Source organism: Antrostomus carolinensis, unplaced genomic scaffold, assembly GCF_000700745.2.
Source record: "Antrostomus carolinensis isolate BGI_N321 unplaced genomic scaffold, ASM70074v2 scaffold1204, whole genome shotgun sequence".
NCBI classification, from domain to species: domain Eukaryota; kingdom Metazoa; phylum Chordata; class Aves; order Caprimulgiformes; family Caprimulgidae; genus Antrostomus; species Antrostomus carolinensis.
This window is the reverse complement of record NW_010311176.1, coordinates 22,425-46,508: the sequence shown is the minus strand read 5'-3', so window position 1 is coordinate 46,508 and position 24,084 is coordinate 22,425. Positions and strand designations below refer to the sequence as shown.

Here is a 24,084-nt window from a genome sequence, read left to right as displayed (position 1 = left end):
CTGGTATTGGTAGTGTGGTAGGAAGACATGTCCTTGTCTCAGTTTATATGATATGTTTAGGTATTAGCATGCATGTTTTGTATATATAATTTAGTGGTGTTCCACAAGTGGTGAGTCATAGTTTACTTTTAAGATACAGCTAAATGTGTTAGCATTGCACAGTCTATAGCAGAATCAAAAGAAAAAGTGGATTTCCATCTTGCCACATATGCTTTTCATCCAGTAAACCTGAGCCTCTAGATGGATGTGACTAAACTGTCTGACCTTGCACAGTTCTGTGGTATGGCTTGCACAGGGTAGTACTTCCTCCTCTCTTGCTCACAGACTGCATATCCCAGACAAACCTGATTAGTGCCTCCAAGTCTCTCCAGATCTCATACCTGATTAGTGCCTCCAAGTCTCTCTAGTTCTCATACTATTCACCCCTGTCTTTTCAAACTGCACGATCAGATATGCTGTCTGCTACCTCACTGCGTACCCCTCCACCTCCAACAACAGCTTCCTTTGACTTCTGGGCATGCTAGACCTCTGGCTGCCAGCAAATATCCCAATGTTGGTTTCTACTAAGCAGTGTAGACAGTAACCTGGGTAAAAAATGCATTTGTTGTGGAGTTAGTGTACTAAAGCTGTCCTAGATTTCAGTTAACACTATAGATGCAGCCAGTTTGAAAGGTCTATCCTTTGTACTTGGCTACAGTATCACCCTTGAAGAGAATGGCAGCTGTTGGGCTGCTTATTGTGCCCAAAGCACGACACAATTAAGAGGAAGGTAAATTGCGTTACCGTTATCCTGAGCAGTACGATTTAATTATTACTCTGAGAAAGGTGCAAAGGTGTATTTAAAATCTTAGACAAAGTTTGCTATATACTTATTCTTCTAGAAAATAATAGTTTATGTTTTTGGATGCTTTTTAGTACTGTACTGAAGGACAAAGGAAGTATCCTGTTGATGCTCCCATGGATAGATCCCTGAACTTAAATTAATAATTCTTCTGAGATTTTGGATGAAAAAAATGATGATAAATTAAGATCAAAATGTAATTGATAAATGGCTTACATTTTGCAAAAGACTTTGAAATACTAAGTTTGAAAAAGTTCTTTCCAAAATGTTTTGTTCTTCTTTTATTCCACACAGATTTAATCCTCTATCGCACTGTTATTGAATGTACTAAAACTTGGTATGATATATATTATAAAAACAAAATTCCTATGTAGAGGAAAGTTTATCACAGTATACACTGTGAATTACCTGTCAAGAGATTCTAATTAGTGTTTTGATTATCTGGACAGCTAAGCGAGATGCAGATTACCCAGGGAATATTCTCATTCCTATTAGTGTTCCACTTAATCAACAGGAGATCAATAAAGCAGTGAAATAAACTGTTCTAGCATGAGAATGCATTCTGTAACTGCTTGTGGGAATTCTACAAAAGAATCAAGTCTTCAGAATTTCAGTGAGGGTGAAAACATCTCAGACAACCTAAAGAGAGGTCTTCTCTAAATCCTGTTATGTCCCTTTATGTATGTTCCAGTCAAAGGCTAAATATAGATCTAGCAAAACTGTGAGACAGACATTACATCTTCATTTAAATGTATTGAGTGGTCCAGCAATCCTACCTTGGAGCAAGGCGAAGGCAGATTTTGTTGTGACCACAGTCTGGCCCATCAGCTGTGGAAGGGCTGAATCCTGGTGTTGTTTGATACCGCGGTGCTGTGCCACCATTTCACCCACTACCATTTCACATGTGCCTTGCCGTCCTTTGGGAGGATGACCCTGTCTTCAGCAGTGCTCACATACCAAGTGATAGTATACTTAATGGAAATTAAGTATCTGTACTGTTAAATTACAGGAGCCATCCTGGACATGCTTTTGGTCCACACTGTGTAACATCATTGACTGAAACAGTCTCCAGGCAGCGGCCAAGCTTTGGAGTACTTCAGGGGTCATTTGCAGTGATAGCCTGCGTGATGGTCTTCCTGCTGCCTCCCTTCACTGTAGGCCAGGGAAGTTTACCAGCATAGTGCAGGCTAGTCTGTCCCAGCTCACTCTGAACTAGAGTAGCTACTTTCCCACTTCAAGCATTCCACCTCTAGGAAAAGGAGGAATTTTGAAGTGTGTGAAAAGTGCATAAAACATACAGATTCTGGTCTTTTTTTGTTAAAAGACAGGGGGATTGGACTAGATGATCTTTCGAGGTCCCTTCCAATCCCTGACATTCTGTGATCCTGTGAAAAGCATGCCTGTTGATTTGTGAGTGGCCTGCAACTATGGACTGTGTAACATATAGGGCAGCTGTGTAGGAAAGGTAGACAGAGGACATGGCCAAATTGCCTTCTGTTCTGATTGTTGCCTATGAGTAACTTAGAGCACAGAGGAAGGTTTCATCTGACCAAGTAGAGATGTCAGCACCTGAACCAGTTATTGCAGAAACCCTCTTATAGGCCGTGGGGAAAACATAGATGCTTCTAGGACATGACTTGTGATGTATTTAAAATGTTTACATGAGAACATTTCAAGATGCTTTTTAAAAAAAAAAATAAAAAAAATTTAGCCCCTATGAAGGGAACAGAGTGTAACTCGCTCAATGTAAATCCTGTCCCAGGGCCATTTCAGTCGGGTGTAACTCTGAGGAAGCTTCACAGCCTTTTTAATAATGCCATGGACCAATGGGATTCCGGGTTGTTGGTTGGGTTACAGATCCCCTCTTACTTGCTAAAACACAACTTCTGCAGATCTTGCTGTGGTAGCCCTTAGTTTGGAGTAATCTGTCCTTACAAACATAATGCCAGTGTTTATGGGGAATACTTTCCTTTTGTATTCTGGTCTTCTGTATGCTAACCTTCTTTTTTACCACCTTAGAAAAGCACTGGTGTTTGAAAAAATATCTGTAGTATATATTTGACAAAAGATTTTTTTTTCATTTAAAATAAAATGGAAGAGTTTTCTTTATGACCAGCAGAAACTTTGATGTGCTTAAGAAGTTTATTATATGATTTTTACTTTATAGAAAGTGACGGTGCTTTTGTTTTATAGCTGTATAGCAATGACATGAATGTTATGACATATCGAGGAGACAAGATTCTAGTAGTGATCATAACTTTAATCCCTCTCTTTCCTTCACCAAAAATGTCGTAGTATTCCAGGCCAGAAATGTAATACAGAGTTATGTGATTAAAAAACAGATTTTCAAAAAGGTTCAGTCTTCTGGGTTGCAAGATGAAGGTGATTTGGGGAGGATTTTTTATTTTTTTTATTTTTTTTTTTTTTACTGTGACAAAGCTTCTAGAAATTATACAAATTGCTATAAGAGGATAGTGATTTTAATACCATAAGATATTTTGAAGGAAATGAGTGGAAGAGTCTGTTTATGTTTGGTTCTCTGCTCTCTCCAAGATACCTAATTATTTTTTTAATTGTAGTTAGTTTTCCTAAGCTTGTATGAGAAGTTGTCATTGAATTTATCACCTGGTGTAAAAGGCCATGTCAACCACCTCCTTTTATTTTTCAATATATCACAATCTTTCACAATATTTTTATTATGAAGAATATATATATATATTTTAAATTATCCATTGTATACAGCACTAGAATGCTTAAATTTGCTTTTATCAAAAATTTTCTAAGTTATACATAACAAGTTATCTACTTACATATTGAATAACTTAAATTCTTGATATTTTATGGTATTAAATGCTACATTATGCTTTTATAGCAAGTACCTCTGGTGTATTCACACAGTGGAAGTAAGAGAAGTGTCTCAGGTGAGACTTAGGCTTATGTTGGGACAGTGTTTGAATTTATCTGTAGAGGTATATATATTGGTACAGGTGAGAGTAAATGTATAAAACTTATTGAGCTGTTCTGAAAGGTTTAATCATAAGGGGCAGAACCCTTTTGAGAAAGATACTTCAAAAATTGTTTAAAGTCTTTGAAAATTTGACTCAATGTCAGGTTTACATATCAAATGGCTGCATTAAGAGATGGAGCTATAACACTAATGTGAATAAGAGGGTCTGAATGGGTAAACATATCTGAAGTGAAGATATAAAGTAAAAATCCAGTAATACTTACCGCTATTATGAGTGGGGATTTTTAAAAGTCACCCTTCCCTGTAGTGTCTAGACTTTTTTTTAAAACCTAAATGAGTTTGCTAAGGGTGACTTCTGCACACACTTCACATTTGTTCGTTATACATGTGGGATCATGGGCTTTTAAGTATGTAGTCATGTGGGAGTTCAGTTGATGAAACTAAGCACAAGCTTAGAGCTAAATGTGTGCATCAGAGTTGTCTTAATGAAGTAAATGTGTTCGTGACAGGTAACTCACAGATGTGATCCCATGAAGGGGACTTGATTGTGCATAATCACTCAGCAGAGTTAGGTAGTTGAATCATTTAATGCCAATTAGGTATTGTATGCCATTGTTAACTAAAAACGTTTACATTTCTCAGTAAGTTTCACTATTTTTAATGCATGTGATATTTTTACACTAGTGAAGAGAAGTCTTGATTAAAGCCAGCTGCTAAGTAGTGTAATTCACTGAATGTTAAGGAAAAAAAAATCATACTTTATTCCCTGTTCACAGGGAATATTTCAGGAAGTAATGATGTCCTTCTGTTTCCTATAAGGGTAGCAGAGGGGAGCCAGGTCCTGCAGGTCCTCCAGGTTTGCCAGGGAAATTGGTAAGCAGTTTATTTCCATATTCAGTGCTCATGTTTGCTTTCAAGGAGCTATGGTACCATCTGGAACTACACTGACCCATTTGTCCATGCAGGGAACTGAAAATAAAGTTGAAACGAGTGATTGTTCGAGTTTCTTCTTCAGTCCTCTGTGACTGTGCTAATATTAGCAAATGCTGGTTTAAAGTACATGGAGATGTGTGGGACCTTTTCTTCTGTTTAAAAGAATGAAAACCCTGTGATGTGTGAAGTTGGGTTGCACGTTCCTGTGTGGGCTGAGTGTACTCGGGGAGCAGGAGCAGTGAAAGACTGGCTTTCTGCTAACTGCTGCCTGAAACTAATGAACGCAGCAGACTATGAATGCCACCTTTTACCAGTGCTCCGGCAGTATTTACACAGAAACAGTCAGAACCCTAGCTGGGGAGCTTTTGGCTGAAAGAGCCTGCTGTTACAGAGGAATGTGCAATTCACAGAGTTCAAGATCTTAGGAAGCATTTTTAAGAGAACCAGACTGCTGTTGTCAAGGGACTGGAGGGTGGAAAGCCCTGTAAGCCATTTCTGTTGTGTTTGTCAGCAATAAAATCATAATAAGATGGTGTTTAAAGGGCTGTATTTTGGATCAACTCTATTTTCATCGGATAATCCTCTTTCATCAAGTTAGGACTGTTCTGGGAATAAGGTTCTGCTCCATCTGCTTGTCAGGGTATGACCCTTACTTGTTCATTCTAAAACATATTGGGTAAGTTTACATCCTTGACTTATTTTCACAGGGTCCCCAGGGTGATATTGGACTTCCTGGACTGCCAGGTCCTCCAGGCCTACCTGGTGGTAAGGGTGACCGGGTAAGAAATGCACTCATATGTACAGCCTGCAGTTTGATGTCAGGAGTCAATACGAGAATTCGAGTACTGTTTGCAGTTTTTACATGAATTGATGTCTGGTTTCTTGTTTTGCTTCAAAGTTTTGCTCTAGGTGCCCATTAACTACTTATAGCTCATAATATAAACAGGGAAAGTATTGACAGTGTTACTTAAGGGACTGAAATAAGATTACTGCCATAAATATTTCCTTTTTTTTGAGTTTAAATCATTTAAAGGCCTAAATCATACTGCAAATCATTGACTGATCCAGATCTGAAATTGTAAGTCAAGATCTCTGGTCACTGAAGAGTTTTGGAATGTCAGCCCTGGTCTACAGTAGCTACAATGCCTTTTACATACCTCATAGGACCTGCAATGGAAATGCACAGGCTAGTGCAGCTATTGAGACACCTATGCATATATGTGCAACTACTGGATATAAGTACCTCTTCTAGTATTTTGTTAGGAAGAAAGAACTGGGCCCTGGGGATCACACATATCTGCAGAAGTTACCTTGCTTTGCTGAATATATGTCAGTGAAGACTGTATATAAACCCCAAAATGTTCCTATCTTCTCTTGCTTATAGGAGGCTACAGAGGATGGAACTCACTCACCAATCTTTGTTATAGAAATAGTGATACACTGTGTTTCATCCTTCTTACTTGAGTCATCTATTTCAGTATTAAATGAATTGCCCTTTTGAAGTGCCTCTTACTTTCTACTGACAATCAAGGAAGTGTAGGACTGTTAATGAAACATAGGTATCTCTGCTGTAGATGTCTCTGGTTGAACAGAGGAATCCTGCCCCTGGTATGCTCCCAGTGTACATAGTAAGGTGGCTAGATTGGGCTTGCAGTTGTTCTTGGCAGTTTTTAAAAGCTGCTCAGGTACTTAAAAACAAGTTCCTAAGACAGTCTTTGTTGTTGAGGTATTTCTTCATGTGTTTGTGGGTTTGTTTTTTATTTTTAAATGCTGAGATCAGAAATATTTGTTTCTAGTCAAATGTAAGTATTGCTGTAAAGCAGTCTCTTTTTATTAGATTGGTAATAATTCATAGTTTAGAATTCTCCAGAGGGAGATTGAAGGTACATGAGGAAGCAAATCTGGGAGGAAAATAACTAGTATTTGTTGCAGTGCTGACAATCTCCCTGCAAAGATGCCTGATTTTCCTCATTTACCATATAATGGGTCTGGACCCCTAGGGTGAGAGCAGAATGTAGACGTTGTAAACAGACCCTTTGAGATTCAGGCTGCAGCCAGGAGGCTTCTTTTTATCAAACTGGTGTATGACAGTGTCTTATGCCTGGAGCTTTTTTAAATCTTAAGGTCAGTTTAATGCCCTGTGCAAATAAAATCCAAAAAGCTATGCTAGCATTTGTCTCATCCTGTGACTGGTTCTTGGAGAAGAAAGGAGGGAGGTCAGCACATCCACTACCTCAAAGGATGAGGAAGAAGCTGAGGTCCTTAATGCTTTCTTTGCCTCAGTCTTTAATAGTAAGACCAGTTGTTCTCTGGTGTCCAGCCTCCTGGGCTGGAAGACAGGGATGGAGAACAGAAAGAATCCCCCATAATCCAAGGGGAAATGGTTAGGGACCTGCTTACACTGCTTAGACATACACAAGTCTATGCAGCCAGATGGGATCCACCCAAGGATACTGAGGGCGCTGGCAGAAGTGCTCACTGAGGCACTTCCCACCATTTATCAGCAACCCTGGATAACCAGGGAGGTCCCAGGGGACTGGAGATGAGCAAATGTGATGCCTGTTGACAAGAAGGGCCAAAAGGAGGATCCTTTACTAGCACAGGCCTAGACCTTTGCTGCCTTTGGAGCCTGAACCAAACCGCCACTGGTTTGCTCAAGGAGTTGAGCGCGCGTCTCACACCTAACACGCTGTAGCAGGGATAGCAGTACAAAGCAGTGTTACAATAATGATCTTACAGAGCAGGTACACAGAAGTGTTATGGATAATGGCCAAACCCCAGCATTCACCACTTACACTGTTCCTGATTGATGTATTTTGAATTGGTTTCAGACACTCAGGTTCTGTCTGTTTTAGTGAATTAAACAGCACTAGGCCAAGACCCAGACCTTGGCATGGGATCACGATCATTTATACTGTTAAAGAGTTAGTGTAGCCCCTAGTACAGTTTTGGCTAATGCCAACTTGCAGTTTCCTAAACAAATTCTAGGCATGATTTGGGAGGGATTAATGCAAATAAGTAAGCAGTATGTCAAAAAAGTGAGTATTTTAATGTTTTGACATCTTACCCTGTTGTCTTCATCGAAATTGTGGGAGTCAATGTAGAAGCAGAATAGATTCAGATAGTTTCAGCAGTGATTTTTATGTTTGCTACTATAAATATTACAGGCCAAGTTTCACAAAAGCTTTTCCTATCTCAGCCTTATCTATTGTCAGTTTTGTTGCTCCAAAGAAGAGTAAGTGGAGAGAAAGAACTCCCACAATGTTGTTAGGTTGGAAATCGATGTCTTTTTGTGTGAGCAATTGGAAAACCTTAATAGGGCATGATTTTGAGAATATTTCAGACAAAATAGCTTCAGTGTTGTTTGATAAAGTCAGAATGCTAAATAGATCTATGATTTCAACTGCTTAGCTTTGTGGATAATTTAGTATTGGCTCTTTGTCCTCAAGAACATGCGAACAGTCTGAATTAATTAAATTGTAGATGTTACACCAGTTTGCATGCCTATATCTTACATGAATTCAATGGATCTCTGATTTCAGGAGAGAAAATGCTATATCTGTTTTAGAAAAAAAAAGTATGCACAGTTATAATTCTTTTGGAATGTATCTGTTTGTGCATAGACTGTGAAGAACATTTAAGGATGGTGTGACTGCTTTTCTAACAGACAAAAATACTAAGATTTTCTTAAACAATTCACTGTTCTACAAATGAAATACTTTTACTATAGAAACAAATTACATAGGTTTGAAATGATTCTGGTCATTAATTTATTCCTTCTTGGTTCCTGCCTGTCCACACAGGTAGGTTTTCATAGAATCATAGAATGATTTGGATTGGAAGGGACCTTAAAGATCATCTAGTTCCAACCCCCCTGCCATCAGCAGGGACACCTTCCACTAGATCAGGTTGCTCAAAGCCTCATCCAGCCTGGCCTTAAACACTTCCAGGGAGGGGGCATCCACAACTTCCTTGGGCAACCTGTTCCAGTGTCTGACCACCCTCACAGTGAAAAACTTCTTCCTAATATCTAATCTAAACCTCCCCTCTTTCAGTTTGAACCCATTTCCCCTTGTCTTGTCATTAGTTGCCCTTATGAAAAGTCCCTCCCCAGCTTTCTTGTAGCCCCTTCAGGTACTGGAAGGCCGCTATAAGATCTCCCTGGAGCCTTCTCTTTTCCAGGCTGAACAGCCCCAACTCTCTCAGCCTGTCCTCATAGGAGAGGTGCTCCAGCCCTCGGATCATCCTGGTGGCCCTTCTCTGGACTTGTTCTAACTGGTCCATGTGTTACAGGATTCTAAGATGAATCATAACTATTTTTTTTTTTTTTTTTTAAAGAATATCAGCTTAAGATACAATTCATTCAGCTTTGGCTGTAATGATCAAAATTCCAGAGACAGTTCTGCTAAAAAAAGTTGAGAATTAAACAGCAAGGAAGACAAGACTGTGAGTGAACTTGTGTCTAGTGTGCTTATCCCATGTTAGCAGGGCTGGTATGGCCTACAGCAATACAGAATACTTAATAGGGCTAGAAAAGTGATACACTTACTGGATTTTTTTATACTTCTAACTAATTTGCAGAGCAGAGTTGTAGCAGCTGCAAGAGCATCTGCCATGTAAGGGGGAGATCTACTGTTTCACAGTCAGAATCTGTACCATCCCATGTGGCAGTTCCATGCTACTACTTACCTTCAGTCTGTCACCTTCATGATAATGTCATTCTTGAAAATTTGCAACTTTAAAGTTCTCTTGCATTAATGCTAGATGGTAAGGAGGATTGAAGATTATTTAGTATGCTTTTGAACTTGCAACTTCAAATTCTGAATTTTTTTTATCTTTAACCTTTTAGGGTTCAGTGGGTGAACCAGGACCTAAGGGTGAACAAGTAAGTCATGTTACAGATCATGGTGCTTTCATATCACGCCACTAAGCAGTGTATTACATTGACTAAAATTGAAGGCTGACAGCACGTCTCTTTTTCATATAGGGTGCACCTGGAGCGGAAGGAGATGGAGGAGAAAAGGGTGACTTAGTAAGGCATTATTTTCTCTTCACTTGGTCTAATATTTTGTTGTCTTAAATTAAAATTTTAAAGTATTGTTGGAGTGCTTCAGGCTTATGGTTTGATTATTGAAAGTTCACATTTCAGTTTTATACTAACTGTGCATTGCAGAGCAACGCAGTTCTGTTAGCCTGGTCACACCATTCTTGCTGTTTTGAGGGCACTCTGAAATGTGTGTGTTCTATTAGGTATATAATAGAGAACAGGCTGCCTTGAAGGGGGGATGTGTGTGTGTGTGTCTATATATACACACACACACATATATATACACACAAATGTGGATATGCACCCGGTGTTTGCATATAAATATGTATATATATGCACACATGCACTTAAATCCTGGGTGTTTGAGGCAGTGAGGATGAAGAGGTAGTTTAATTGAGGTGAAAAAAGAGCACAGATAATAAATACCCTTAATAACTCAGAGTTGATGGAAATATTTTGCATTGCCTTTACCTTTGGAAATAAGATGTAGCAACTGGCTGTTAGAGGGAGGAAGAATGTTTTGGGAAGAGGCTGTGGCACTGTGATATTGCTGGAGGAAAGTGTATGTACTGCAGGAGTGTGGCATGTTGTGAATTGACATGGGTAATGCCTGTGTCATGTGCCCTTGGGGAAAGAGGATTTGTTTTCCTACAGAAAGAGAAATGCACTAGTCCAGCAGCTCCTATGGGGCCCCATCGAGCAAAGCCAGAACTTGATCTTTCAGAAGGAAGCAAACTGTTCCCTGTTTAAAAATAGGTAGACAGGTTGTGTGCTGAGCACTTTTTTTCCTACACTCTACAGTTCTGAAAAGCTTTTGAAGTTAATTAACAGCCCTAGTGAACTAGATGTCCAGTAATGCAGCTTTACCATCACTACACAGATTCCCAGGAAGCAATACTATGGCTTGTTTGTGTGTGGTGCAGTTAGTCTGTTTTTAAACCAGTAATAGTTATTTCTATTTAACTTGTGGCATATTCATTAACAGAAAAAGTGGCCTTTCTGACCTCTAGAGACCAATTATTTCACCTCTGACATCTAGGATCTGGGAAAATAGAATTTTTAGAAATCTCTCCAAGAGTAATATGAAAACACCAAAGAAAAAGTGTTAATCTATTACATAGGTAATTACAAGAGTTTGACACTTTTTTTTTCTGATTCAGAGGGAAAATGAAAAACTTCTGAATAGTGGGGCTGCTCTTCTCAGGGTTGTTCAAGCTGAGAGCCAGGTTGCTGGGAACAGGAACTTCTAGGGATTTGGCTTCTTCACAGCACATTGGGTAGACACCTGCCTGGTTTCTGCTGCGGTTTTGTCAGGGCTCACAGAACACTGTGAAATACCTGCAATTCTGTCAAACTAGAAAATCCTGGTTAAATAATGCTTCCTCTAAAGGCTTCCAAGCCATCTACTGTCTAAGATTGTCCTGTGCTGTAACTATGGTTTGGGAGATTAGAGCCATGTGCCTAATTCTAAGGATAAGCGATACAAAACCAATTATAACAAACATGCTTTCTTTTTTGCATCTTACAGAAATGTTTATGAGAAAGGATTTACAAAAAAATCTGAAATTTAAGTTTTATTTCTAAATGAATGGTAATTCATTTGAGGTGCAATTTTGTGTAAATCAACTAAATGTGAATTTTTCTTTTTAGAGTGAACAAAATAATGTCAAGTTTACTGCATTTATAATACCTATGATAACAGATACTCTCTTCTAATATAGTTTGTCTTATTTTTCCTTAGGGTGATACGGGATTACCAGGAGCAAAGGGAGCTGTAAGTATCATGTATAGCACTCTTATAGGAATACAGAGGTCTAGTAGATCAGATAGATGGTTTTCTGATTTAAGAAAGAAAATACAAATAATGTGCTGAGCTCTTTATCACAGTTAAATTGAATGAGTTCCAACAGCATTTCTTCTCTTTAAATTTTGAATACAGTTAATATTAAAATGAATTGGCTTTGGAAAGGAATTCATGTCCTGGATTCTAAACTACATACAAGAGAAGGAGAAGCATCAGTTCATCAGCAGTTTTTTTGGCCAACTAATTTTTTTTTTTTTTTTAAGGAAATGAATGCACTCTTTGTACAGTAGGTGTTGTATAGAAAGGAGGCTCAGTGCAGTGGCTGTATGCAGCCTGTAATCTTTACACCATGAAAAATGTGGCAGCAGGACTGTGGTGTCTGTGAAAGCAGAAGTATGTTCCAGATTCCTTTTATTTTTCTTTAAGAAATAACAAAATGAGAGCTTTGGTGTGGAAGGTGAGCAGAAGCTTGTATGTCACATAAGAAAAAGAATTTGAGAGCTGAACGCATTCTTTTATTTTGGGATGACCAAAGATGGGATTGTTACAGCAGCTGACAGTCTGGGCCGTGATACTAACACATCAGCAGTTCTGCCTACAGGGAACTGAGACTGACCGTAACAAAAAACCACGCTTGTGTTCTCAGTGGTCTGTGTGACTTTGGAGTTTGCAAATGCAAGCTAGAGAGTGTGTACTGCTGATCAAGATCTTACAAGAAGGACATGAGGAAGAGAGCAAGTAGAGGAGAAATCTGTAGTTTTATCCCCCTAGACTTTTAAAATCCTCTTGATGACACCCTAGAGCGCTCACTCATCCTAGTGAGTACATCCAACATCCATAGGGATGAGTAATCCATCAGGGAACCTGCCAACTCACCAGGCTGAGCAGGAAAGGAATGAGCTTCCTGGTTGTATAGTCCACGAAGGGAATTTTACTGTCTTCCTAATATACCTATTGAAGCATGTTCTTTGGGTTTTCTTTCATCTGACAGGGACAGCCATTAGCTGTCTGAGATGCAGCACAGATAGAACTGAAATGACTCCATCTTGTGAATTTAACTGATAACTACAGCTGAGAAATTTGTTCTTGAGCATCTCTTTTAGCTGGTGGTCTTTTTTTTTCCCCAGCAAGTTTTGTTTGGTTTTTGGTTGTTCTTTTTCTTTGTTAGTACTACTATTGATTAATAAGAGTGAAATAACTTGTATTGAAAGTAACTCAGAGGTGCCTGTTGGCATAGGTCTCACTCTGCATGATACTTAATCACTTCTAGAAAATTTACTGGTGCAGAAGCTATAGCTTTATTTACTAAATGAACTTAAGTGGACATTCTGATGTAGCTGTATCAGTCCTTCCATTCCCCATGGGTCAGGATGGTTATTCCAGTAAAACAGCTCTTTCTACCCCTTCCTCGAGATAAATAACCTGGCATTGCATCTGTTCAGGCAGTTTGTCAACGTCAGTTTGTGTAAGGATCACAGAATCATAGAATATTAGGGATTGGAAGGAAACTCAAAAGATCATCCAGTCCAATCCCCCTGCCAGAGCAGGAACCTAAATGAGATCACACAGGAAGGTGTCCAGGCAGGTCTTGAATGTCTCCAGAGAAGGAGACTCCACAACCTCCCTGGGCAACCTGTTCCAGTGCTCTGTCACCCTCACCATAAAGAAGTTTCTTCTCAAGTTTAAGCAGAACCTCCTGTGTTCCAGCTTACACCCATTGCTCCTTGTCCTACCATTGGGCATCACTGAGAAGAGCCTGGCTCCATCCTCATGACATTCGCCCTTTACATATTTTTAAATGTTAATAAGGTCACCCCTCAGTCTCCTTCTCCAAGCTAAATGTTCCCCCTGCCATGCCAGCAAACTCAAGCATAGGCACTAGAACCTGTGAGCAGTGTGCTCTGGCTCTGACAGATGTAAACAAAGCAAAAATGTGTGTTCCCAAGCAGCCTGGGGCTATACACATATTGGTGTGCTGTCTATGAAAGGGCATTTGGAGCAAGCACAGACCTGGAATTTTTGTAACTTAAGGAGCACTTAATGTCTAGAAAAGTTACATGTGACCTGCACAAAGGCTGAAGTAGAAAGCAAGTACAGGAGATCTGTTCCTTGACAAAAAAACCCAATGTCTTGTGCATGTCACTATGGATGCTACTTTGCCTCTTTTGACAGACTATCTCATTTTTCCACTTCTTCCCTTTAGGTGAGGAATAGAGACCTCTTCTTAAGTTTATAAATCACACAACTTATCTAAAAAGAAGCTGTTCAACAACTCTTCTTCCCATCATTCATTGCTTTGCATTTGCAAATAGCTCCTGTCACCATTTTGATCGGTCAGAATGAGTCTAACACTAGTATAGCAGTCTGTTGAAATTCCTGTCTTTTGTTGTCAGGTTGGTAATCCTGGAGACCCTGGTTCCCGTGGGCCTGAGGGAAGTCGGGGACTGCCTGGCATGGAAGGTCCACGAGGCTCACCTGGACCACGAGGCTTGCAGGGTGAACAGGGTGCCCCAGGTCTGCCTGGCAGCCAAGGTCCAGCTGTAAGTACTGGTTTCATGGAGCTGGTATCTTTTGAACACTTAGCTGACACTCACACCACTTCTTTTTTTGCATCAGGAGATACGTATGCATGCAAACCCCAATTGTCACAGTAGAGTTTGAAATACATTGTACCTCACAACACACACATTTGTGCACCACCTTAGGGTTCTATACAGTTAGGTCCTTGAGGCCTCAGCTTTCATTTCAGTTCCCGTTTCTTACACTTGTTCTGCTGCTGTAGTGCTCATGATGTAGCATGGGTGTATCACACATAGTATCTACCTTCCTAGTCAAATTGACTGCAGCTGGAAGAGTTGCCCTTGCAGGGACTGGAACAACTTTTATGGACTGGCCAGCATTTTTCACATCAGGCATACTTATAAAATGTACTGTGATAGCAGCTGTTTTAAAACTCTTATTTTTTTTTTAATCCTAGGGAAAAGAACCAACTGATCAGCACATTAAGCAGGTTTGCATGAGAGTCATGCAAGGTAATTATCCTAAAAAGTATTTGAAGTTTCTTATGCATTTAAATCAGTTGCCTCCTACTGCTGTGGAGGCAACCAAGATTTTCCCACTCTTATCCAGAACAAATAGTGTGGCCTTGAGCAAGGGACCTGGCAGAAAATCTTCCCACATGTGAATGTTGACACAATATGAAAGAATAGAAGAAAGAAATTCCTTATTTTATATATATTTTGCAGCTTCATTGAAATATTTGTTGATTCCACACAATTACTACAGTAACCAGGTGACAGACCAGAGTGTTTTTAGCAAATACATATATTTTGCGTAGAAATTACTTGCTGTATTTACATATATAAAAATACACAGCTTCACTGGATGCTTGTTTTGCCATTTGAACTCATCAACTATTAGATTGCAACAAAGAAAACTGTGGGCAAAATAGGTTAAAAAAAAAAAAGAGTGCAGAGAGGGGCTTTCTGTAGATAACCTAAAATGAAAGCAATAGGCAGATGTTCAAAAACCTAATTATATTTGCTCACTTCTTCTTGACACACACAGAAATCTGGAGCTTTTCTAATACAGTTGTGTGCATGGAATTTACTGAGTTTAAAAATTTATGCTGCCCTGTAAGCACAGAAGATACTTCTCAGTACTTGCTATTGAAGATGACCTTGGGGATATTATGCCTTTGCAATGTTAAGAGTTTACCAGAATGAAATTGCTTCTCATTATTTAATCTAAAAATTATCAGTAGTCATTATTGTTCTTGATACTCCCCAACAGGGTTTGTTTTTTTTTTTTAAACTTTCTGTAAATAAGAGAAAAAGGCCTTTTAAAGTCATCTCTTGAAAGACACAATAATATTGGAGAGGATTATAGTGAAATTGGATATGGTGCTTGAATTTATTCTTAACCATCAGAATGAGCAGTGAAGAGAAGGATATGGGAAAAATCTAGACTGTCTTCATTGCATCCCTCTTGATTGCCCCTATAATTGTCAATGCCATCATGCTTAAAAAAAAAAAAAAGACAAAGAAACCAGTCCAAGTGGGTTCCTGGAACCTTGTCAGCTTGAAGACAACCGTAACTGAAGTTCTGCTCATGAGTAGGAGTTGCTCATTGATTGCTGTCCCCGGGCTTCCTCATGGATCTGCTAGCAATAGTTCCTGATTTATTTCAGATCCTTTGCACCACCCCACCCCATCTTTTTAATTTTTCTTGGTTGCAGACACAAAATAACAAGACTTGCCAAGTCATGCAGACTTTATAGCGAATGTCGTATGAATTGTGTGTGGCTGTATCCAGAGAAAATTATTTCTAAGGCATGCTTGGAAGATGGATTTGAAGTCTAGAATAGAAACTTTAAACAAAGAGAGGACTGCTCTCATGCTGCTAGAGCAGTGGCCTGAAAATGGGATAAGAAAAAGGGAATAGCTAGCTTAGACCATTCCAAGGAATGGCAAGCTGATCCTATGCCTGATGAAGAAAGCTCCTGCTGATTTGGCTTAAGAAAAGATCAACCTAAAATGTTCAGTTATTTATCAAACTTGAGCTCATGAGCACCAATTTGAGGGGTTTCTTTCCTCTGAAACAGGTGGCCTGCACTTTACAGGCCAACGTAGATGACTGCCCTTGTGCTTTTCAGCTGTTCCTTCTTGCAGAGATGAAACTTAATAAGGATTAACGAGTAGTAACAAAACCAGATATTTGCTCTTTTAAGAGATAGCAATTGCTTGAGTAAGTTTTCTTACTAGATGGTTGAAATTTAAATGACAGAAAATTATAAGGACATTTCTAAATAAACCATACGTATTCAAGTCACTTCAGCTTGCAAACATTAACTGTTTAAGATGTAGACTTCAGAGTGACCAGCTTCACCAGTTGTCTATACAGTTTCCCTCTAGTAGTACTAAGATAATATCTTATATGTAACAAACTTTGTAAAGAGCATTGTACATAACAATGTACAATGTATATGTAACAAACTTTGTGAAGAGCATTGTACATAAGGAAGGTGCAGTACTGTGATCTGTTGGTTTCTGTAGCAGAGAATACACATTCTTCTTCAGTGAACTTGAGAATCTCTCCATTCAGATCCACTTACTGCTTAATTCCGTCCTCCTGTTCATTGCAGAACAACTAGCTCAGCTGGCAGCCAGTCTTAGGAGGCCAGAATTTGGTGCTCCAGGTCTTCCTGGTCGACCAGGGCCACCAGGTGCTCCAGGACCTGCTGGTGAAAATGGCTTCCCAGGACAGCTTGGACCCCGTGGCTTGCCTGGCCTTAAAGGTCCCCCTGGTGAGATCGGCCGTAAAGGTCCTAAAGGTAAGAGATTCTGTCACTGGCTTTCAGTTGTCCACCGCTCCGTTTTTTTGTGGGGTTTTTGTTTTGTTTATTTTTTTCTCTTTGGCTTAGAGTTTGTGGATGTACATTGTACACATGTAAAGTCCAAAAAGTTCCTGAGTGAGGAACCTAAGCTATCTCCTGTAACTGTTGCCTCAGTTACCGCAGTGATTAAAGGGTGCATTGGCCTGGCCTCAGCAAGACTTGTTTAGAAATCTGGTTTTTGTCATCAGATCACTTACACAATATGAGAAAGGACAGGCATCTGCCTTGAACTAGAAGTGAGCAGCTGAGTCAGATTCCTAATATTAATTTTCCCTCTCATGGGCTTTTGAGGTTTGTGTTTTTCATATGCTGAAAAGTTCCAGCAGTAATTCTCTCTTCCTTCCACTCAGTCTGGTTGTGGACCTCGCTTCCGCGAGACGAAGCTTGAAGCCAACCAAAAGCTAACGTAATCGGTCAGATGCCTCTCGCTAATCTCCAGCTTGCTCTAATAAGTCCATCCAGTTTCTCACATTACAAGTGACTGAAAACAATCTGCCTCTTTTATTTGGGTATAATATTGATCATTGCACCATGTACCACAATCTGTTGATTCTTTGGAAAGAACAAATCCATAATAAAATTGACTAACTTTACACTTTACAAAAAACCCTTTGATTTAAGTTAATCTCTTTTATTCCTGACTGAGAGGGTTTATACACCTCTAAAGGATTATATAAGTAGAATTTTCTGCAAAGTCTTATGACTGCTATGTATGTATTAGTTTCTATTCAGCAGAAGTTTCGATCTGTTTTCTTGAAGGAAGGTTTTACTTAAAAATTGTATTTCTGCACAAAGCTGGTCTGTTGCTTTTTTTTTTTTTTTGAGCATTTGCTTTTGTCTCAAGTTTTATTTGAAAGTGAAATTGGGAAAACCTAAGAGAGAAGGAATAGAATACAAACAAAGCAAACCTTAACGGCATTGTTGCTGGAGCTTTGTTTCTCTTTTCGTTTAATGTCATCTGTATTCACAGAAGAGATATAAAAAAATAGAGAAACAAAGCTGATCTGATATGCTGAATTTGATTTCTCACACAGCAGACTGCACTGTGTTAATACAAACCCCCCCAAAAAATCTACAGAGCATAAAAAAATCCCACCCAAACAAGCGAAATGCTTTGTTTCCTATCGTAGTTGTAATCAAATTCCAAGTTACCTTACAGTAAACCTTGAAATACAATTACAGATACAAGAGAAGCAGTGAATGCTCTCATGTGCAAGAACTATCATGGTGCTATATGGCAGGCACCCTGAAAAAAAAATCTTGCTGCTTCACTCTTAGTTCCTGGTAGTTACCAGAGTTCCACAGAGGTCACAGAGATGAACTGACTTTCCCCATCCATTTGGAGAGTTGTCTGAGATGGGATTGAGAGGAAAAGGGTACCTAGGACATGTGATAAAAGGGAAAAGGAGGAGGAAGTTGAGAATGGTTTAGAAGGACATGACAAAGAGAAGAGAAACACAAGAATGTGTTACCATGAGATAAAGCAGAAGATACAAGGGTGCAGTGACTTTAACAGCATCGTCAACAGCAGAGCCAAAAAGCTGGCTCAAGGAAGGAGGTTTAATGAGCATTCTAGGGTAGTGAAAGAGAGAAGAATCAGAAGATGTTGGAGAAGTTTGGGGTAACCAGCAGGAAACACTATTCCAAAGTGTTCAGTAGCTGGAAATAGCAGAAGTGTGTATGGGTAACCTGAGATTGGTGCCTCTGGTGGCTGCAATTTCAAAGACAGGCTCAATCTCCATGTTGACTTGGCAGTCTGAAGCACAGAGATAAGATTCCTTCTCTAGTATCCTGTGCACATCTTCTATTGAAACTTGCACTTTTGTACTGACGCCTGTGTTCCTTACGTAGCTTCTTCAGTTTCTGCTGTGCAATTTCTAGGCAAGCCCCAAACTTAACAGTCTATTCCAGCTCTCCTCACTGCAGTACAAGAAAGCATGGAAGTATAAAATAAAGCTCACTCAAACATTATCAGGTCTATACTCGCTACTTTTAACTTACAGAAATAAACAAACACTGAACGACCCCAAAATCAAGACTTTACATAGGGTATTCATGAGTGGTGGATATATGTACTTTTATGGAATATATACAGTGAACACAATTTGGCCTTTACAACTAGAACAACAAAAAAAGCTTCCTCTTACTAAGATGCTTCTTTTTTGGAGCAACATTTGAGTTTGAAGAAAAGCTGGGTACCCACCAGAGAGAAGTCTCAGTAATACCAGTATATGAGAATGAAGTCCTTTGTTTTATTTTTATGAGTCTTAGGTGGATGCCAACAGGATGCTGTGATGTGTGCAAGCCAGCTTCTCTTTTCTTCTCTGCAGTAGCTGGCTCAAGGATCAGCATTTGAGAATTTTTACTTATTAGTGCAGTTCATGTGCTCTTGCAAGAGCTATATTTCAGTACGCTCAGTCTATATTCCAAAGCCAGCATCGTTCTGTGAGTTTGGTTTATTTCTGTTATATAGGTTTTGGCATATCTCATGTGGCACTTACTGTCCAGCCCCAGGTGGGCTTTTTTCCCCCTCCAACATGTCTACATCTGAGTACAACTCCAATGGGGAAAAAAAAATCCAAACCAACCCCAAACGTCTTACAAGTACATGTGTCAGGACATCATTCAATAATGCTAAGAATATATACAGCCATTTGAATTCTTTCCTTATTAGCTGTTCACCTCTGAGAGGGAACTTACTGAAATAATACTCCAAGCAGGCTGTAAATAATATTTCCTTAATTTGCTTTAGGTGAACCAGGAGAAAGAGGAGAAAGAGGATTTCCCGGCAGAGGACTGAAAGGTTACCCTGGACCAAGAGGTCTTCCAGGTAAATATAACAAGGATGAGGATAAAGAAGAGAAAGTGTAGTAAAAATTTATTCAGAACTGATACCTCAAGCTGTCTTGAAAAGATGAAAGGTGTCTATTAAGCAGTAGGCTTCCAAATAGAATTTTGACTTCATAGGTAATAATAATACAGTCACAAATGAGAAGTAAATGCTCTTTTACTAAAGAGCTACCACCCCATTTATCTCAGTGTAGAAAGATTAGGAAAAATTTATACAAAGCATCAACAAAAAAAAAGTGCATATATGTGATTATCCCAGATTATCTCACTGACAGCCACTGCAGCTTCACAATCTCCCTTCATAATTTAGGACATTGAAAAATACAATATATTTGTGGTAATTAATTGCAGTGTTAGGTCACAGGGGCCCAGGACACAGTCTTGCTGATAAGTGCAGCACAACTGGCCTCTAGTGGCCATGAGTGGAAAGAACATGTTATTTCCATCAGTATCGGTGCTTTTTTTGGGGGGGGGGGTGGGAGGGGGCGTGTTCTCTTTGTGAAAAGGAGGAACTCGGAGTTGTCGTCTTTAGAAATTTAGCATTGGAAGAAGCTTACTTAAAGCCACTCTATGTCATCCTTTCATTGAAGATTTAGATGTAAAATGATACTTTAGTGCTCAGCAGTTCTGCTCTCTATGTCTTACTTCCTCAACACATCTGAACAGAGAATAAAAATAAATTATTGAGATATGTCCTCCTGGAGTGCAACACAGCCTGGTTGTCTATTAGAGGAAAACTGTCCCTCTAAGTAGGCATCTCTCTGGAGAATCCACTGGGAGCAGTAAAAAGCCATATTCATGCAGCTTTTAAAAACAGTAGAGCTGCGTGTATGCTGAGCAAGTCCTCTGCTGCCACTTTTTAGACCTTCATCTCTCTTTCCAGGTGAACCAGGCAAAGCCAGCTATGGCAGGGAAGGCCGTGATGGTGAACGAGGTCGCCCTGGGGTGGCCGGTCAGCCTGGGGTTCCTGGTCCTCCTGGCCCTCCAGGCCCCCCAGGGTACTGCGAGCCGTCATCTTGCACAATGCAGGCTGGACAGAGAGCTGATAAGAACATGAAAGGGCCATGAACCGGCGATACAAGTGCCACAAAGTGTTGGCATCAATTTACTTCCTGCACAGACAGCTGAGAAAAAAATAAGGAATGAAGGAGAAATACAAACAAGGAGACACCTTTCAACCATGGTTGCAGTAAGGCATTTTTAACATGGTGGTTGTACATTCTTTCTAAAGGTGTACGTAGCAACACGAGCTGAAACAGTGGTGCTTCCAGAAATACACAGGTGCTGCCTTCTGGCTCTTTCTCCCTTTGGGGGGAAAAAAAGAAGGCACTTGGCTATTTTTATTTTTTTAAATAAAGAGTTCCTGTGATTTCTCTTCCTCCCCTACTTACTTCCTATGTATGATGTACAGTGAAATAACATGTCTTCAGCCATCAAATAAAAAAGAAACAGTTTATTTACTTCAGTTGTAGCTACTCTTTTATGCAAATTACATTACTTCATGCACAGTTGTTTCATTGTATGTACGTGCTGTACAGGATATGCCAAGCCTCCCTCAGCTCTTCAATTCCATTGTGGAAATGCAGCTGGGAGACTGTTCTTAGGAAAACCTGCCACCCCTGACACCTTTTCTGTTGTAAATCTCTGTATGGTCACTGAGTTCTCATGAATAAGCCATGTGGAATAACCTCTTCATTTTCCACTCCAATTTGTGTTGCATTCGTAATTTTGTGCGAAGCCTATTGCAGCTTCCCTCCTTCTATGTGACATCAAAATAAAAGGCTAGAAGCCACTGGCAAGGGAATTTTAAGTGCCTGAAAGATAAAGGTGTTATAGTAGAGATTTTAGATTTTGAAGTTAACATCTGTGGTTGTACAAAAACTCACAAATAAATGTTTTAACCCCCTATATGTATTTGTATGATGGTTACAGTCAATACCAGCAGACAGAACAGCTAGAAGACTGCCATTAGAAATCCCAAGTTGCCTTTTTCAGATAAACTCAGATTTTAGAGGAAAATGTGCAATGTGGATATTTTGTTTCTCTCTAAATTAAACTATTTGTGGTTTTGACTTTACCTTCTCTGAAGTGTATTCTCTCTCAAAGACAACAATGAAACCATGCTATGCTGTTTCCTTTCGTTTGGCTATTAGTCATCCAAATTTTCAAACCCAAACTTTGGCACCCTTGCTTTAATTAAGCATTGATTTTGTTTTTTTTTCCTAGCCCTTAGTTGTCTGTTTATCTTCAAAATAGTTGACTTGTGTGCCATGTGAGAATATAAAGAAATTACATGATCATTTGAGCTATGCATTTTGTGTATAAGACAACACTCAAGGGAAAGGTACTGGTAATCTATACTCTAAAAGGAATTACTGAGAAAAACAAGAGATAAGCCTTTCCCAAAACCAACCTGAGGCTCTAGCTGCATCTAAGAGCTGCTTCTCTGGCACCTCATGTGTGGACAGAAAATGCCTAAATAGAGGAGAAAAATGTCTGATAAAGCTGCCAACAAAAAAAAGTATCTGCACGTTTATTAGAGACTTTGGAGAATGAGTTACATGGGATTAATTTTGATAATATCTTTATTTTCCTTGCACAGACCAGTATTTGAAATTATAAAATATAGAAGAGGTTGAATCTTTACAAGCAAATCTTATCTCTAAGTGTTTACTGGCTGTCTGTTTGGTGCCAGAGAAGCAGCACCGGGTGAGATTTCAGGGCAAAGACGGATGAAGAATGTTTTTCTTGCACCTCCAATTTCTCCCAACCTGTCTCATAACCCACATCTCCTACTTAATACCACAAAAAGTCATCAGAACAGATGAGTGCAAAGAATTTCATTCTTAAGAAACAAACCCAGACAATGGCATACAAGGTGATTAGGTTGTTCACACATAAGGGTGTTCCATAAAATTTTATAATTAGGTCAATTTTTTACCAATTTAGGGCACGGTCCTCCAAAGTACTCCTTAGCACAACAAATACACTGTTAGTGGTAATGACAAACTGCAGTTTCATCAGCAAACTTTTATTTTGACTATAAAGTGTGTAAAACTTTTAAAAAGGAAAAACCCAACTAATACCAAAACGAAAATATTATTTTCCATATGTAACGCATAAACATAATTAATGAAAAGAAGCAAAAAAACCTCAACATTTAAATACAAATGTGAAGTGCTTTAAAAGTATAGTCTGAAAAAAAAGAAAGCATAAAATTCCACAATGGAAGGAAACTCATGTAGGAGAGGAAACATTCGCAGGTGAAAACCAAATCAGATCTATTACAATCGAACAAACAAATTCAACACTGAGGGTCAATTCAATGCAAAACCTATGTAAGTGGATAGCTTAAGCTTATGACAGATTTTCTGCCTTCAAGCTGAACTCCTGAGTTTGAACTTGAAATACAGAACTGAAGAATAAATCCTCAAGCCTTTGTAAGTCAAGTCCTTATAGGACACATACTGGTTAATCTAAGTATTTAGCAATTCTGAATCTTGAGCAAGAATGGAAAAAAATAATCTGAAGAATGGTAGACTGTGTACCAAAAAAATATCGGGAACTAAAATTTATTAACAGCACATTCAAGTAAATAAATACAGAACTGAAGAATAAATCCTCAAGCCTTTATAAGTCCTTATAGGACACATACTGGTTAATCTAAGTATTTAGCAATTCTGAATCTTGAGCAAGAATGGAAAAAAATAATCTGAAGAATGGTAGACTGTGTACCAAAAAAATATCGGGAACTAAAATTTATTAACAGCACATTCAAGTAAATAAAGATTTGTCACATAAAGACAGAATTACAAATTTAAAAGAAAGGTGTACCAACTATGGTGATACAGAAAAAACAGAGCTAGTTTAAATAAATATATTGAGAGAGCACAAAGCAAAGAGGTTGAGAGGTTTCATAAGCCACTGACAGCATGCTGCCCCTTCTAACCAGATCCTCCTGGAATCCCAGTGAAGTCCTGAGTAAAGCTTGTTCTCGCCTCTTTCTGGTTCAACATCGTAAAATGTAATGCAATTTCTTGAACAAAAGACCAATGAAAATGACTTTTACCCATTAGGATCTCTGCCGTCACCCCTAATTCTGGAAGTTTAACTGCACTGTGATGCTCCCCAGTTACTTAAGCGTAGGCAGGAACCGAGAGAAAAATGTTTAACAACTGTCCTCAAAATGATCACCAGTTCTTCACAATCCAATCTGCTGCTTTACCATGTTGACTCTGATGCTTTC

At 39.1% G+C, this 24,084-nt stretch overlaps 1 protein-coding gene across 1 annotated transcript in view; it reads left to right on the top strand.

Annotated features, from left to right (window-relative positions):
• Positions 1 to 21,273, top strand: part of LOC104523902 (collagen alpha-1(IX) chain) — a gene marked incomplete at its 5' end in the record, with an annotated part of 44,352 nt that extends 23,079 nt beyond the window's left edge. The window contains 10 exon segments of the mRNA XM_029084661.1: positions 4,629 to 4,682; positions 5,450 to 5,521; positions 9,592 to 9,627; positions 9,730 to 9,774; positions 11,531 to 11,563; positions 13,987 to 14,133; positions 14,571 to 14,625; positions 16,737 to 16,925; positions 19,741 to 19,818; positions 20,722 to 21,273. Of these exon segments, the coding sequence (XP_028940494.1) occupies positions 4,629 to 4,682; positions 5,450 to 5,521; positions 9,592 to 9,627; positions 9,730 to 9,774; positions 11,531 to 11,563; positions 13,987 to 14,133; positions 14,571 to 14,625; positions 16,737 to 16,925; positions 19,741 to 19,818; positions 20,722 to 20,906 (894 nt within the window).
• Positions 21,274 to 24,084: the final 2,811 nt, after the last annotated feature.